Genomic DNA, 15,102 nt, shown 5'->3' with positions numbered 1-15,102 from the left:
CGGCACTCCCGGCGGGCGGCCCCCGTCACCCTCTGCCACCACCGGGCACCACAGCTCCCGACTAGGCCTGCCTGTCCCGCCGCGGGCCCCTCCCGCTTTCTCACCTTGGGCGCCTCCAAACGCCTCCTCGGTCAGCTCTGAGCACGGAGAGAGACGACGTGGCCTGGAGAGAGCCTCAAGACCCGAGAGAGCTCTGCGTCCAGTCAACCGGCGCGTCCCGGGTCAACCGGAGCGTTCCGGGCTGCGGCCAGGCCGCATCCCTATGGCAACGGCACCAAGCGCCAGTTCGAACGCCCGCGCCGGCGTCCGCGCGCCGGCAGTCCCAAAGCACCCACCAATGGGCATCCGAAGAACCCATCGACGCTCCACGCTGAACGCCAATCAGAAACAGACGGCCTAAAGTCCTTCAACCAACCGTTCTCCTCGAATGAAGATCTCGCGAGGGAAGGGTCCCTTTGAGGCGGGTCCAGGATCCTTCTGCCAATTCTATTGGTCTCCTGAAGACCAACCGAGCTCTTCTGGTTGGCCGGCGCACTTCCGTCTCCGCTCAAGGCCCGCCTTCTGTCTGTGCGCTGCAGGTGAGTGTCCTTAGGGCTCAGCTGGGTTTGGTTTCTCCTTCCTGGACCCGGAGAGGGTTTGCACCTTGCATGCCACCTGCCTTTGATGATGGAAAGGGTCAGGAGAATCCCCGAGGCGAGCGTGGTCCGGATTTAGGACCCAGAGGCCGGGTGCCAGACCTTCCTTTTTCACAACCTCAGCTTAACCTTATTTTTTGATTGTGTTGTTTTAAAGATTTATTTGTATTGCAAAGTCAGATCTACAAAGAGAAAAGGTCTTCCATCACTCTGGTTCACTCCCCAGGTGGCCACAACGGCCGGAGCTGAGCCGACCCGAAGCCAGGAGCCAGGAACCTCTTCCGGGTCTCCCACGTGGGTGCAGGGTCCCAAGGCTTTGGGCTGTCCGCTACTGTTTTCCCAGGCCAATAGCAGGGCGTCACATGGGAAGTGGAGCAGCTGGGACACGAACTGGTACCCATATGGGATCCTGGCACTTGCAAGGGGAGGATTAGCTCGTTGAGCCAAAGTGCTGAGCCCCGTTTAACCTTGTTAATACCCTTGAAGTCATGCTTGCTTGCCAAAACAGATTGTGTATTTTCTAATTACTTCCTTTAGTTGAATACAAAAAAACCCAAATTACAAATAATGGCTGAAGTGAAGGAGGGGGGATGAAAAAAGACTCAGAGGAAGTTATGTGGCAGCTATAGCAGAAGAAAAACAGGAGAATCTCACCACCTTTTGAAAAAGGAACTTAAACTGAATACAAATAGTCAAATGTCACACACCACTCCAGGGTCAAGGGTTAAGCACAGTCCTATTGGGAGGCGGCAGACCCGTGTTTCAGTCACTAGCTAGACACATCCCCAAGTCTTCATTTCCTTTTTCCTCCTCTGAAGAGACCTGCATGCTTGCCTCAGCAGATTATACCAAGGGAAAGCTTTTGGCAGAATGCCTGGCAGGTAATTACTACACCAAAAAAAAAGAAAGAAAGAAAGTAGCTATTACCATAATAAAAACAAGCCAATCTCCTGGCCAGCTTTGCATATTGCTCACAGCGTAGTCGCTGCTGTGGAGCACTCAATTTAGTTGGAAATTTGTCAGTGAAGGAGAAAAGGTCATTGTCCAGAAGAAAAGTTTCAGTAGTAAAAGGACTTTGTCTTGGTTCTTACATATGTGGCGTATCCATGATGCGGTGAACAGGAATTCATTGGCAGCTTTGCAGAATATATAAAAACCTGTTTCTTGATTCAGATGTCCATGAAAACCGGAGGTTGGGTGGGTGTTTGGCCCCGCAGTGAGGACGCTGCTTGGAAGCCTCACCAACCATACTGGAGGGCCTGCCCCCTTGTTTGGGCTGCAGCTCCCGGCTAATGTGCTCCCCAGGAGGCAGCAGGGGCTGGCTCAGATATGGGTCCCTGCAACCCATGTGAGGAAGTGGGTTGGATTCCTAGCTTTGGCCTAACCTGTGTGGGCATTTGCAGAGTGAACCAGCAGATGGAAAATTCTCTCTTTAACAAACAAAAATTAACCTCCTTAAGTAGAGACATTTTTAAAAAAAGTAGAAAAGCTTTCCAGTTACCTTCTATAATACAAGAATAAGAGTAGCTCACTCTACTACATCACACCCTACATATACATCATTTGTTTTAAATTCTACAACACCCAAGAAAAGTAGATGTTATCTTTAATTTACTTATGAGGAAATTTAGTGTCTTTGCGTTTTTCTCCCTGCAAAGTCAGCCAGGCTTTCAGTGTTGTGCCGTGCTATGTCACACTGAAGGAGCGCACAGATACTTAGGCATAGCAAGTATGAAGTGGATTTGACAGGTTACTCCCCCCGAATGGAACAAAATGAGGTCCCTACTGTGGGAACAGACTGTTTCTCTAATGCAAAATTTCCTCTTGGAGAGATGAATAGATGGGATAGGATGATCAGGGAACTCTGGATAAACCTGTTCTGTCTCAAACAGAAGTCATTCCATTCTACTTGTTCCTCCAGCCAGTGACTTAAACCAACCATCTCTCCTCCTTTCCCTTAGACTGCTCTCTGACCTTTAAACAAGGAAACATCAGTATTGTCAGTTTTACCTTGACATTTCTTTTTCAGTCATCTCTTTTCCCTTCTCAGAGCTCTGCCTTAGTCTGACCCCATGGCGTGTCACCTGAAGTGTTGGCAATGAACTTCCACTTTGTCTAATTCATTTTCCATACCTTGCTTGGGAAGCGTCAAGATGACCAAATTTCCCAGCCCTGCCTAAAGCCAATCAAAAAGCCTCATGGTGGAATCAAAACAAAGCTGTTTACTAAGGGAATGTTGTCTTGTTGTTACTTGAGGGTCTCTGCCCACTCTGCCCTCCGCTTGGAGGACTCCTGGTCTCTACCTTATTATTTTTTTTAAGATTTATTTATTTTTAAATTAAGATTTATGTTATTTTTATTGCAAAGTCAAATATACAGAGAAGAAAGCCAGAAATGATTCACTCCCCAAGTGACTGCAACAGCCAGAGCTAAGCCAATCCAAAACCAGGAGCCCAGAGCTTCTTCCAGGTCTCCCACATAGGTGTAGGGTCTCAAGGCGTTGGGGCCATCCTTGACTGCTTTTCCAGGCCACAGGCAGGGAGCTGGATGGGAAGAAGGACCACTAGGATAAGAACTGGTATCCATATGGGATCCTGGTGCGTGCAAGGCAATGACTTTAGCCACTAGGCTACCGCACTGGGCCCCTACCTTATTTTTATATGGTAAACCCCAACCACCCTTCATAACTTCAGAATCCTGTGACATACCTCTTTGACCTATACAGCCTGTTTTGCTACCTTACCATCGTACATAGGCCTTAGGATGCACAAAATGCACCATAACTTGTCTGAGTATCTCCAGCTTTGACTGGACCTTGATCCCCAAGGAAACTGGGGCTTGCTTCAGCTTCACCTCTCCCTTTCAGTCCTGTAAAATACAGCCTCTTGCACAGGACACCTTCAGGCTCCAGTGCATGAATTCCTTTCCAGAATTGTACAGCAGATGGCACTAGGAGGCCACTGAACGAATTTCACTAAGCAAGATTTTGTCCCAACCTTGTCTGATTTTGGCGTCATCCTGGAAGCCAGTATCCATGCCACTACAGGTGACATCTCCTGTTTCCTCCCTCAACCAAACAGCAAAGAGCAAAATGACTTAGCAGCTTGGTCTCGCTGACAAGGAGTGTCACACGTCCAGGGGAAGGTGATAGAAAGGGAATATTGTCTGTTATAGTTCATTCCTGTAGATAGGTGCTGTTTTATTTTTTCTTTTTCTTTCATTTTTAAATGTTCCTCCCTTTATGATTGTCGTTGTTATAAAACAGAGCTTTATTCATGGATGGGTGCTTCCTACTTGTCCACTGGGAATGGGAGGAAGGAAACCAGCAAAATGAAGACAAGACAGACTGGGAGGTGAGGGAAAGCTGAGCAGAATCCACTGGGTCAGCAGACTTGTCCTCCCTGCTCACAGTGGGGAGTTCTGGGCAGATTCTCAGGATGCCAGGCCCCTAAGTCAGGCCCATTCCCAACACCTGTTTCTCAGTTGTCCAGATTCTAGGTTGAGCTTTTTTTGGTTTTTGTTTGTTTTTTCTATTTTTTTTTTCGGGGGGGGGGTGTCTTTTTTCATTTTATTTCTTTTAGGTTGGGCTTTTAAAGAGTGATTTTTGATTCCGACTTTGCAGAAAAGAGCAAATCATCAAAGGTATTGAAACCTTTTACTGGATAGGTACTTTTAGGGTCTTTTGGCTTGCATTATCCTTCCAGCATCTTCCATGGGCACCAGGACAAGTATCTACTGCTTCGTTCTCATGCCCAGCTAACACCTAGGCCATGAAAGTGTTTTGGTTGGACACCTTCAGTCTCCATATGAGTGTAGATTAAAGATGAGGAGTTTTGAAACTGAAAGTGATTTTTATAAACCACCTGTGTGTGCTCCTAGAGCTGTTTGTGTCCTGAGTCCTATTCTTTCATAGTGAGCAGAGTTCTAAGAGAAAATAAAATAGAAACTGTGGATTTAGACTGCTTTGGATTAAAATCCTACTATTTACAAGCTAGCTATGCCTGTGGGCAAGTATTTTTTAACTGTCTTAATGTCTCAATTTCCTCATAAACTGGAGATAATAATGTTTCTCTTGAGGATTGTCTTGAGTATCAGAGATGATGGTTTTCGGAAACCTTGCACAGCGTAGCTGGTCCATTATCGATGCTTGATGATACAGTGGCATAAAGCACTATTTCAGCCGGAGGAGTTTTTAGATTATAGGGAACAAGTCAAGGGCAGGCTTTGGGGAGCTCCTTCTGTATCTAAAGGTGTAATTGTGAGGGCATTTGAGGTTGAACTATGCATGCAATAGTGCTGCGATTAATTTGATGAAAACATTGGGAGAGAACAACATAACCCTTTATCTGTAAATTCTATTTTGGTACCTAGATCCTGAACCTCCCTAGCTATAAGGAAATTATATATATACAGAGAAAGCCAAGAGCACTTTTCCTTAGCTTCCGGGACCTTCCGATGACATTGAGTTTTTTTTTTTTTTTTCTTTTTTTTAAATTCAGACTTTTTTCTAACCACCTCAGGCACTCTGCCATTTTTCTGAAGTGCGAATTGCCTGCTGTCAGCCTGGAGTTCTCACCTCTGCAATCCAGGCTGCAGGCACATTTGCATACTGGATGCTGTGTTCTTTAACCCCCTGAGGTTTGCATCCACTTGGATTCTGCAGTGTGAAAGCTGGCTACTTTAAACCCCTGGACGGTTTCAGCTCCTTGGTCTCCAGAAACACAGAAACCAACCCCCTTTCTCCCAACAATAGCTGCATTGACTTTTATGTAAATGGCACTTTTCAGGAAAACACTGGGCTATTTCCCAGGGCCCCAGAAGGTACTCAAACATTTGTTTGCGCAGGAGGTGGGGAGAGCGTTCTGTTCAGGCAAAGAACATCTGTTGAGAGCTACCGTGTGGGTTCCCAAGGAAATAGAGCTCCGGGTTGGGCTCTTCCCTACCTGGCGTACTATCCAGCCGAGATTTGCCATAATGACTATCGGTGCTTGTGGTGCCAAGGTACTGTGTCAGTTGAACAGAGCTGGGATTGCACCACACAGGATCCCCTTCCTGTATTGTTTCAGGTTAGGAAAACAGTGCAAGATTGGGAAAGATAAAGTGAGGTGGCGGAGCCGGGTACCCTGTGAAGGGCAGAGCTGGCTACAGGAATGGCGGCAATTCATGTGTGTTGCTCTGACCTGCTGCCTAGCCTTGCTGCTGAGCGTCAGTTCTCCCAGCTCCTGCTGACTCTCGTCCTGGGTCAGGTACGCATTCGGCTGTATTGATAGAGGGTACCTTCTCCTGAAAGTCGCCTAGGACACTGAGCTTGGAGACGGTGAAAGGACGTGTCAGGCTTTGGTGTGTTCTCCTGAGTTCCACTTGTCTTCAGAGGGCGTAGTTGGCCCTTTCACTTCCTCACTCCATGTTCAACCTTCTTTCTCACTGCTGGCTTCAGTGAGCTATATGAGCTTCTGACCCAACCCCAGATGCAAGGATATTGGAGCAGTGTGGATCTCCACCAGTTTCCATCATAGCTGAAGAAATGATCCCCAAAATGAATCCTTCATTTTCGGGGGCTGATGCTGGGGCCTAGTGGGAAAAACTGCCACCTGCAGTACCGGCATCCCATATGGGGTGCAAATTCAAGTCCTGGCTGCTTCATTTCTGATCCAGCTTCCTGCTGATGTGCCTGGGCTTCTGTCCCCATGTGGCAGAGCCTGATGAAGTTTCTGGCTTCTGACTTCAGCCTGGCCCAGCCCCAGTAACTGAGCCCATTTGGGGAGTGAACCAGCAGATGAAAGATTCTCTCTTAACTCTGCCTTTCAAATAAAATAAAGAAACAAATCTTTTAAATTTTTTGAAAATCCTTAATCTTCTATCTCATACTGTGGTACTTTTCCGATTGAAGCTTGTCATAGAAGCTTCAATTTAACAGTGTTAGGGTCCCAGACGATGGAGTGATTAGAAGCCAGAAGGATGAGCTGCTTCAGAAAGGATAAGTGGGAAGTTGTGTGTATGAAGTGGGGCTGGAGAAGGGCAGGATTTTAGAGAACAGGTGACTCAAGAAGTTCTGTCTTCCTCAAAAAGCAGTCCAGTACACAGCAGAGATGGGGAGTGATCTTTACTCTAACTTTTTTTTGAAGATTTATTTATTTTGATTGGAAAGTCAAATTTACAGAGAGAGAGAAGAGTCAGACAGAAAGATCCTCTGTCTGCTGCTCCACTCCCCAAGTGACTGCAATGGCTGGAGCTGAGGCAATCCAAAGCCAGGAGCCAGGGGCTTCTTCTGGGTCTCCCACATGGGTGCAGGGTCCCAAGGCTTTGGGCTGTCCTCGACTACTTTCCCAGGCCACAAGCAGGGAACTGGATGGGAAATGGAGCAGTCGGGACACAAACAGGCACCCACATGGGATCCCGGTGCACGTAAAGCAAGGATTACTCCTCTTAAGGATAACCTTTTGGTTTTGAAAGACAGAGTTACCGAGAGAGAGAGAGAGAGAGAGAGACAGAGATCTTCCATCTGCTGGTTCACTCCCTGAGTGGTTGCAACAACTGGGGCTGAGCCAGGCTGAAGCCAGGAGCCTAGAGCTCTTTCCCAGGTCTCCTGAGTAGGTGGCAGGGTGCCAAGATTCAGACAGCATCCACTCTTTCCATGTGCTCTAACAGGGAGCTGGATAAAACATATACACAAATCTTGGCCTGCTGTCCACTCCCTAGTTCTTCCGCATGGCCACTCCAGGCTTGTCTTTCTTGGCTCATCTTTGTATTCTCATGCTGTGTTGGTGGTGATAATGGTATTGAGAAACACTCCGGGATTTCCTGTCCTGGGGAGCTCTTGAATCCCTGAGTTTATCTAGGCATTCCAATGTGTATTCCATGGGCAAGAGCAAGGTACACTATACCTGTAACTTCCTCATAGGTTTTGAGCAGTTTGGTAAGGAGACCAGCATTCCAGCTCCCTGTTTCTGCTTGAACCTTGAATAAGAATCTCCAGTCTCTTTTCACTAGTTCTCGAATGATGTGGAACTTCCTTTCCGGAATGATGAAAGTTCTCTGCAAAAACAAAGAGCGTAGGAAAATAGAACACAGAGTTTAGTGAAAGCCTGCTACTGCTTTACATATGAATTTTTAAATGCAAACAAGATCACATTATACATACATATTCTGCACTGTATTTTTCCTACTCGGTGTATCTAAAAATCTTTTCTTAGAAGCAGCACATTTGGCTCTACCTTATTTTGATACAGGGCTTCATATTATGCCATCATGTGGATAGATTACATTTTACTTCATTCCTCTGTTCCAATGTTAATGAATTTCTTTTTCTTTCTTCCTTCCTTCCTTTCTCTCTCTCTCTTTCTTTCTTTGTTTTTTTTTTTTTTTTTTTTTTTTTTTTTTTTTTTTAGATTGCAGGCAAGGTTGTGGTGAACATCCTGTGTGTAAATCTTAAACCTGTATTTCTTTATATGGGAGGGCTGAAAGTAGTACTGCTGAATCCAAGAGAATGTGCACTTTACATCTTGGTAATTGTTACCAAATGTCCTCCCAAAGGCGACAGGCTAAGTTCCTCTTCGACAGGTCACTTCAAAAGCCCCCTTAGAGATTATTTCCAATCCTTACAAACCTCTTGTGACGAGTTTAGAAGGTAGGGGCAAGGTCTCTGTGTGGGGTGTTTGCTTTTACTTTGTTGAAAAGCTGTTATCCCCCAAAGTGCCGTGGCCATCTATCTGCAGCCCTGACAGTTTCCCTGGATCTGGTTTCAGCCGGGGACTTTGGCAGGCCCAAGCTTGCTGTGACGGAGCCCCCAGAGAGGGCGGCAGAGGACAGCATCTCCCACTCTGGCGGCCATTTATGCACAGCTCCTCTTTAGCCCTACTGTCACAACTCAGGCCTTGCCCTGCCTGTGCCACTCTGCCGGGAGCCAGGAGCTTCTTCCATGTCTCTCACACAGGTGCAGGGGTCCAAGCACTTGGGCCACCCTCCACCGCTTTTCCAGGCCGTAAGCAGGGAGCGGGGTCAGAAGCGGAACAGCCGGGACTTGAACAGGCACTCTCATGTGGGATGCCAACATTCCAAGTGGTGGCTTGGGCCTGGTGTGATGGCTCAGTTGACTAATCCTTCCCCTGTCAAGTGCCAAGATCCAATATGGGCACTGGTTCATATCCTGGCTTGTTCCACTTCCCATCCAGCTCCCTGCTTATGGCCTGGAAAGGCAGTAGAGAATGGCCTAAAATCTTAGGACCCTGCACCTGCATGGGAGACCTGGAAGAAGCCCCTAGCTCCTGGCTTCAGATCAACTCAGCTTTGGTTGTGGTGGCCATTTAGGGAGTGAACCAGCAGATGGAAGTTTTTTCTGTCTCTCTTTTTGTCTAAATCTACCTTTCCAATGAAAGTAATTAAGTCTTAGAAAACAAAACAAAACAAGACAAAAACTGGTGGCTTAGCCACCACTATGCTATAACACTGGCCTCCCTTGACGACTATACTAATTTGCCATTAAGGCACTGAGAAAGAGACTTTCCACTGTGTATAATCTCCTGTACTTTGAATTTGGACCTTGTGAGTGTATAATAAATATTTTACAACATGGATAAAATAAGACTAAAATCAACGACAAAAGCATTTTTAGGACATCTGGCTACCCTCCCTGGGTGACCCCTGTGAATCACCAGGGGGCTACACTGTTAAGATTCAGGTTGAGAGGAATGGAATGAAGGAGCTGATGAGAAGACTTGCATGGCAAGGCTGCCGTTGCCAGCAGCCTCCCTCCTGTCACAGAGGGGATTTGTTGCTGAGACCGTCTAGTCACCTAACAAATACATCTGAGCCCCACATTTTGCAGGGAAATCTGGCAGGGTTTGAATAGAGGCTACACTGACCAAGGGTAGTTGCCAGAGTCCTGTAGTTACACACAAAGGTCTGCCTTGGATTTCTGGACTCCCTCCACTGGTCCTTGGCAGGCTGCCTTTTCCTGTGTGCTGGGAGATCCCTGTTGACTAGTCTGTGTCTCCCTCTAGCATCAGAGTACCCTCACCCCCAGCATGCATTTTCCTGCTTTGTGCATGACTTGCCCACGGCCCACATTTTCTTTGCCGAGTTCTTTAGACAGACCATGGCCCTGAGAGCATGCGGCTTGATCATCTTCCGAAGATGCCTCACTCCCAAGGTGGATAACGGTGCGATCGAGTTTCTTCTGCTACAGGCATCGGATGGCATTCATCACTGGACTCCTCCCAAAGGTGCGAGGCCAGAGGGACTGGGTTTTGGGGAAATGCCAAATATTGTTCAAAAATCCACCTCCCTAAAATAAAAAAAAAAAAAAAAATCCACCTCCCTCCCCTACCCACTGCTTCTGGCCCCTACCACAAGGCTTGTTTCCCAGGGACTGCGCAGAAGGAGGGGACGGGGGGAATAGGGCCCTTTCACAAAGGGTTCTGAGGCCAAAGCTGAGCTGGAAATAGAATTGTGCGTCTGAATCACAGGGCAGAAGCAACACCTAGTGTTTTTGTGTCATTCACCAGCTTTCCAGAACTCTCCAGCTTCTGTAGTAAATGACTAGGTAGGAGAAAAGCCGCTGGGCTGGGGATTGAGGATGCTGGGGTCAAGTCATGACTGGGCAGTATGTCCACATCACTGGCTTCTCCTTTCAAATAAGGGATTTACTAGAAAAGCCCAAGTTTGCATCTGGCCCTGTCTCTGTCCCACCCACCTTCATTCAGCGTTGCCGCCACTAGGTTTTGGTTTGTTTTATTTTCTAACCATACACACAGAGGATGACTTCTGGAGTGTTTCTGAACCTAGCTGTGTTTCGATTTCAGAACACAGAAAAGGTGAGGTCCTTGATCCTGGGGGCGTTTATCTGTCAACTCCGGCAGCATCCTTCTCAGACCAGGAGGCTTTGGGGATTGTGGATGGACCAGCCGCCTGTGCCCTGGGTTTATCACCCAGCCCCCAAGGTGGAGTTGGCCAAGTCTTCAGAGGGTACAACAGTGAAAAACTAGGACCCTGAGGGCTGAATCCAAACCCAGATCTGTTTGTAAGCTGGTTGATTTCCATCCACCAGCTCTTCTGATCCCAACTCCAAGAGTGTGAAAGATGGAGTTTAGATGCTCCTGAAAGAGAACCCAGACCATGTAGAGAGAAATGGGAAAGAGGAGTCATCCTTAGCTGAACCCTGTGGGGAGGGACAGACTGTGGCTCTGGCATCTGTTGGAGTATGGAGCCCAGAGTCCACAGCCCCCAGAAAAAAAGGGAATAGAAATTTCATAAGAGAGTAGTTTTAAAAGGAGTAAAGGACCATGATCTATGGCTGGTGGAAAACTAGGAAGTGGGAACAGGAATTAAATTTTACAGATTTGGATAACACGAGGGATTAAACAAAGTTGGAAAAAAAAGGTGTCACAAATATGTACCATAAATAGGAACCTTCACACTTGTCTCCTGATCACCTCAGTCACACTGCTTGGTTCCCCTCTGAAAGATGTCAGAAGTATGCCCTCATCATTTCTTGCTTGGGTTTGAGGGAGATGTTACCTTGTTGACACTGATGAGCAGAACACTGAAATAGATGCTGCTGGAGGGGTGTGCTAAGAGACTCCCCCATACTTGCAGGGAATGGCGGGGGAGGGGCATCCAGAATCAATGTTGTTTGTCACCACCAGCATCCCTCCCACCTTTCTCTCCTAATGCTTTACCCATCTCTTTTACTATTATTATTTTTTTTTTTAGGATTTATTTATTTTTATTGGGAAGGCAGGTCTACAGAGAGAAGGAGATACAGAAAGATCTTCCATCTACTGGTCCACTCCCCAAATGGCCATAATGGCCAGTGCTGAATCAATCCAAAGCCAGGAACCAGAAGCTTCCTCTGGGTCTCCCACACTGTTGCAGGGTCCCTAGGCCTTGGCCATCCTCTACTGCTTTCCCAGGCCACAAGGAGGGATCTGGAGGGCAAGTCAAGCGGCTGGGACACGAACGGGCATCCATGTGGGATCCTAGCACATCAAAGAGAGGACTTCAGCCACCAGGCTACTGTGCTAGGCCCTACCTATCTGTTTTTGCATTGCTGTAAGAGGTGCTGTGCAGAGAAAAATTTCCAGAAGCCAGTGGCTAGAATGAGTTTCTAAGTGCTAAGTAGCTTTCTGTGCAGCTCCAACTGACTCAGGGCACCGTTAGGCAGGAGGAGCGAGGACCCCTGGGAAGCAGGAGGGCAAGGGTCTGTAACTCCATCTCCAAGCCAAGAAGGGAACAGCTACGAGTTCCTGCTCCCCAGCAGCTCCCACATCAGAAGGCTCCCCAGAAATCTGTTGGATCCACAAGTAGACGGAGGCTGCCAAGCCCTCCCCGGGCCTTCCCGCCGGGCAAGCCGAGAATTTGTGGGAAAGGTCTCGGGGTAAAGCCGAGGACTGTTGCGGTCTGCAGAGCTTCAAGTTCTGCTACAACAGTTTTTTGGCAGCTGTCTGCCTGGGTTTTGGGTCTTGCCAATAAATTTTCTTAGAACTGGCTCTCAGCTCGTCCTTCGTCTAAGTTCCCATCAGTTTCCCTATGAAACTGAAATCTGGCCTTGCTCAGTCAGAAAGATGAAAACAATTTGAAAACATGCCTTGATAGCTACTTGGAAACAGCTGCTGGTGCGGCAGTGCAAGGTTTTGAGCCTGTCTGCTGGCCCTGGGACACAAGGGGCCAAACCGTAGACAGTGTTAAGTCCTCACCGGATCGCAGGCAAAGTACTCCCTCTTCAGCTAGCTCCCAGCCTGCCAACAAAGGAGCCTGCCCCTCCTAAGGAAAACCACTCAGATCTCCTAGGGGAACGTGGTCCCTGAGAACACAGCACGAGGAAAGCTCCAAATGAGAATGTGGAGGGCTGAGGGGGCCATTCCGCTCACCATCAAAGAAGCTGGCATGCCAGACACATGGTGTGTTTCACTCTCTGCAGGAATGGGAAGGAGACTGTGGAGGCCCCAGACACCGCCTGCTCTGTATCCCTCCCCAGACATGGGAAGGTGCTGCCAGTCTCCAGGCTTCCTTTAACCTAGGAACACCTTAGAAAAGTCCCCAGAGAGCCGGTCTTTAAGTCCTCTGTGGTCTGGAAAAGTTCACTCGTGGGGGGAGTGGGAGACTCCTGAAGATTGATTTTTCTCCCTCTTTTTCTTCTAACCAGGCCATGTGGATCCAGGAGAGAATGACCTGGAAACAGCCCTAAGGGAGACTCAAGAGGAAGCAGGCCTAGAAGCAAGCCAGCTGACCATCATTGAAGGGTTCAGAAAGGAGCTCAATTATGTGGCCAGGGGGAAGCCCAAAACAGTCATTTACTGGCTGGCAGAAGTGAAGGACTACAATGCGGAGATCCGCCTCTCCCATGAGCACCAATCCTACCGCTGGCTGGGGCTGGACGCGGCCTGCCACTTGGCCGAGTTCCAGGAGATGAAGGCGGCCCTCCGGGAAGGACACCAGTTCCTCTGCTCCACAGCGACCTGAAGCCACCAGAGCAGAAGTCCTTTGCTTTGCTAGGGTCTTCTATCCTCAGGCCCCCTGAAGAGTGTGCTGCTGTCAGGCTCATCACAGCAAAGAACAGACGCTGTGGTGAAATCAGCCAAGGCCTCTTCAATGGAAGTAAATAAAACAAAAGAAAATCTCACCTCAGTGAGTGTGTCAGTAAACTTCAAGCAGCTTCACAGTCCCTCTTACCAGTGCTTTTTATTTCTTGGTCTGTTGCCATCATGGGTGGGAAGATAAAAGCCAAAGTGAATCCTAGCTCCGACCTTACCCAGAGGAAATCCTTGTCCAGACCCTAAACCCCAGAGGAGCTGAAGCCAGAAAGTCACAGTGGGAGAGACCCAGGCCTGCCAGTGGGACCCTCCTGCCCCTGGAGACCATCACTCTCTCCCGCCCCACCGAGTGGTGTCCCTGAAACTCTGTGATCCACGGTTGGGATTCCCAAGCATGTGTAGCTGGAGCACAAGAACTGGCTCCTTTGTACTCACTGATGTATTTGTTCCCCAGCACCAGGCACACGTCTTGTAAGGGCTCACCAAATATTTCCTTAATCAAAAATCCAGGGAATTTGGTATTCCACAAGTCAACAACAGAGAGGGCAGGGATGGGCAACCCTGGATCACAAGATCATCTGCGATATATGCCCTCTGACCTCTCAACCCAAGCCTATTTCTTGGGTGATGGATCTTGTCAACATGACTTAGGTCCCTGGAAAGGAGGCAAGCCCTGGCGCACAGGCCACCAGCAGCCACCTTGCTACACCTGTGCACTGCTTGCCCACCGTTGCCTTTCCTACCGTCAACACACCATCCTCCTGGATGTTGCTGTCTTCCCACCTCCTTTTTCTTTCTCCACAGTTTACCCTGCAAGACCCGGAGGTACGAGAGTGGGGTCTCAGCGCTCTTTTTTCCCCTTGCTGATAGGGCTCAAGAAAGGCAGAGGCAGGTGTTAGATCTGACAGTCCTTCCAGGAGCTGTTAGCAGCTGGGTTCATGTGGATTGTATTAGAGGGTTGTTGCCCAGGAAAATGCTGAAGACTACAAGGGAAGGGGTATGAGCAAAGGTCAGCCTGGCTTACCAGGGTCAAGCACTGCCACCCCCACAGGAAAGAGAAGTCACCCAGGTCTTAAGCGAGTCTCCAGATGTTTGCTGTCCCTGGTGCTCCATGCAACAGGGTTAAAAAAAAAAAACACTAGTGAATAGGATCATGGAGCACAGCCAGCGACCTGAATGGTTTTTTTCCTCACCCTTCAGAGCAGTACTCTCCGAAGGAGGCCTGCTGCAGGAAGTTTTTGGAGCTTAATGTTCCCTTTCCAGGCCAGCAGGGACCACATCCCACTGATTTAATAAATGCCTGCTGGGCAGTGGTGCCAAACCACAGACAGGCTGCCTCCTAACAAGGGCTGGCCGGCCCTGTGCTCTCAGAACAGGAGGCGGTGGAATGTCGAGACAAAAGCCTCGTAGATCAAAGCTGGAAGAGCTCTGGAAAAACGACCTGATTTTGCTGCTCTTTTTGTTTTTTTTATGACCAGGGAAAATTGAGGCCTAAAAAGGGAGATGGCCCTAGGAGTTGTCTATATATGGGGTGCTTTGAAGGTGAGGTGCCAGAGGAAAGGCTTGGCTTTACAATGTCTTACTTAGCTTTGGTGTCTTTCCTGGGGGACCTGACGGGGTGTTACATTAAAACAGAGGTACTTTGGCAAAGGAGTGTCTCATAAATTATAGGCTTTGTGGAAATAAGTGGCAGTGGGTGGGACCCCTGTGTGTTACAGGAGGTGGATGAGGTTGGCAGAGTGGTACTGAGAATTGGGATGTAAGAAAGACCATCATTACCACTTTGCTTTGGGCCAAATGGGCTTATTCTAGCTGAACTCAAAAGATTCCAGAGTATTACAGAGTCCACCTGCCAGGCCCTGCCATGGTAGTGCAATGAGTTAAGCTACAGGTTGCAATACCGATATCCCATATCAGTGTCCGTTTGAGTCCCAGCT

At 48.3% G+C, this 15,102-nt stretch overlaps 2 protein-coding genes across 3 annotated transcripts in view; one reads left to right on the top strand and one right to left on the bottom strand.

Annotated features, from left to right (window-relative positions):
* KIF24 (kinesin family member 24) overlaps positions 1-307 on the bottom strand; it is a 65,484-nt gene extending 65,177 nt beyond the window's left edge. Inside the window, exon 1 of the mRNA XM_004581216.2 lies at positions 105-307. The gene's annotated coding sequence lies outside the window, so the exon portion shown is untranslated. The remainder of the gene's footprint in view (positions 1-104) is intronic.
* A 135-nt stretch (positions 308-442) lies between these two features.
* Positions 443-13,296, top strand: NUDT2 (nudix hydrolase 2). 2 transcript variants are annotated; one of them, XM_012925792.2, is made up of 3 exons: positions 443-578; positions 9,723-9,856; positions 12,778-13,296. In XM_012925792.2, exons 2-3 carry the CDS (start codon positions 9,730-9,732, stop codon positions 13,092-13,094), a joined length of 444 nt encoding a protein of 147 aa, XP_012781246.2. In that variant the 5' UTR covers positions 443-578; positions 9,723-9,729; the 3' UTR covers positions 13,095-13,296. The 2 variants fall into 2 exon arrangements, with proteins under 2 accessions (XP_012781246.2, XP_012781247.2); XM_012925793.2 differs by having other exon boundaries at positions 511-578; positions 9,715-9,856.
* The last annotated feature ends 1,806 nt before the right edge of the window (positions 13,297-15,102 follow it).

This window comes from Ochotona princeps, chromosome 14 (assembly GCF_030435755.1).
Source record: "Ochotona princeps isolate mOchPri1 chromosome 14, mOchPri1.hap1, whole genome shotgun sequence".
NCBI classification, from domain to species: domain Eukaryota; kingdom Metazoa; phylum Chordata; class Mammalia; order Lagomorpha; family Ochotonidae; genus Ochotona; species Ochotona princeps.
The sequence above is the reverse complement of the archived record's forward strand: the minus strand, read 5'-3'. Positions and strand labels throughout refer to the sequence as shown.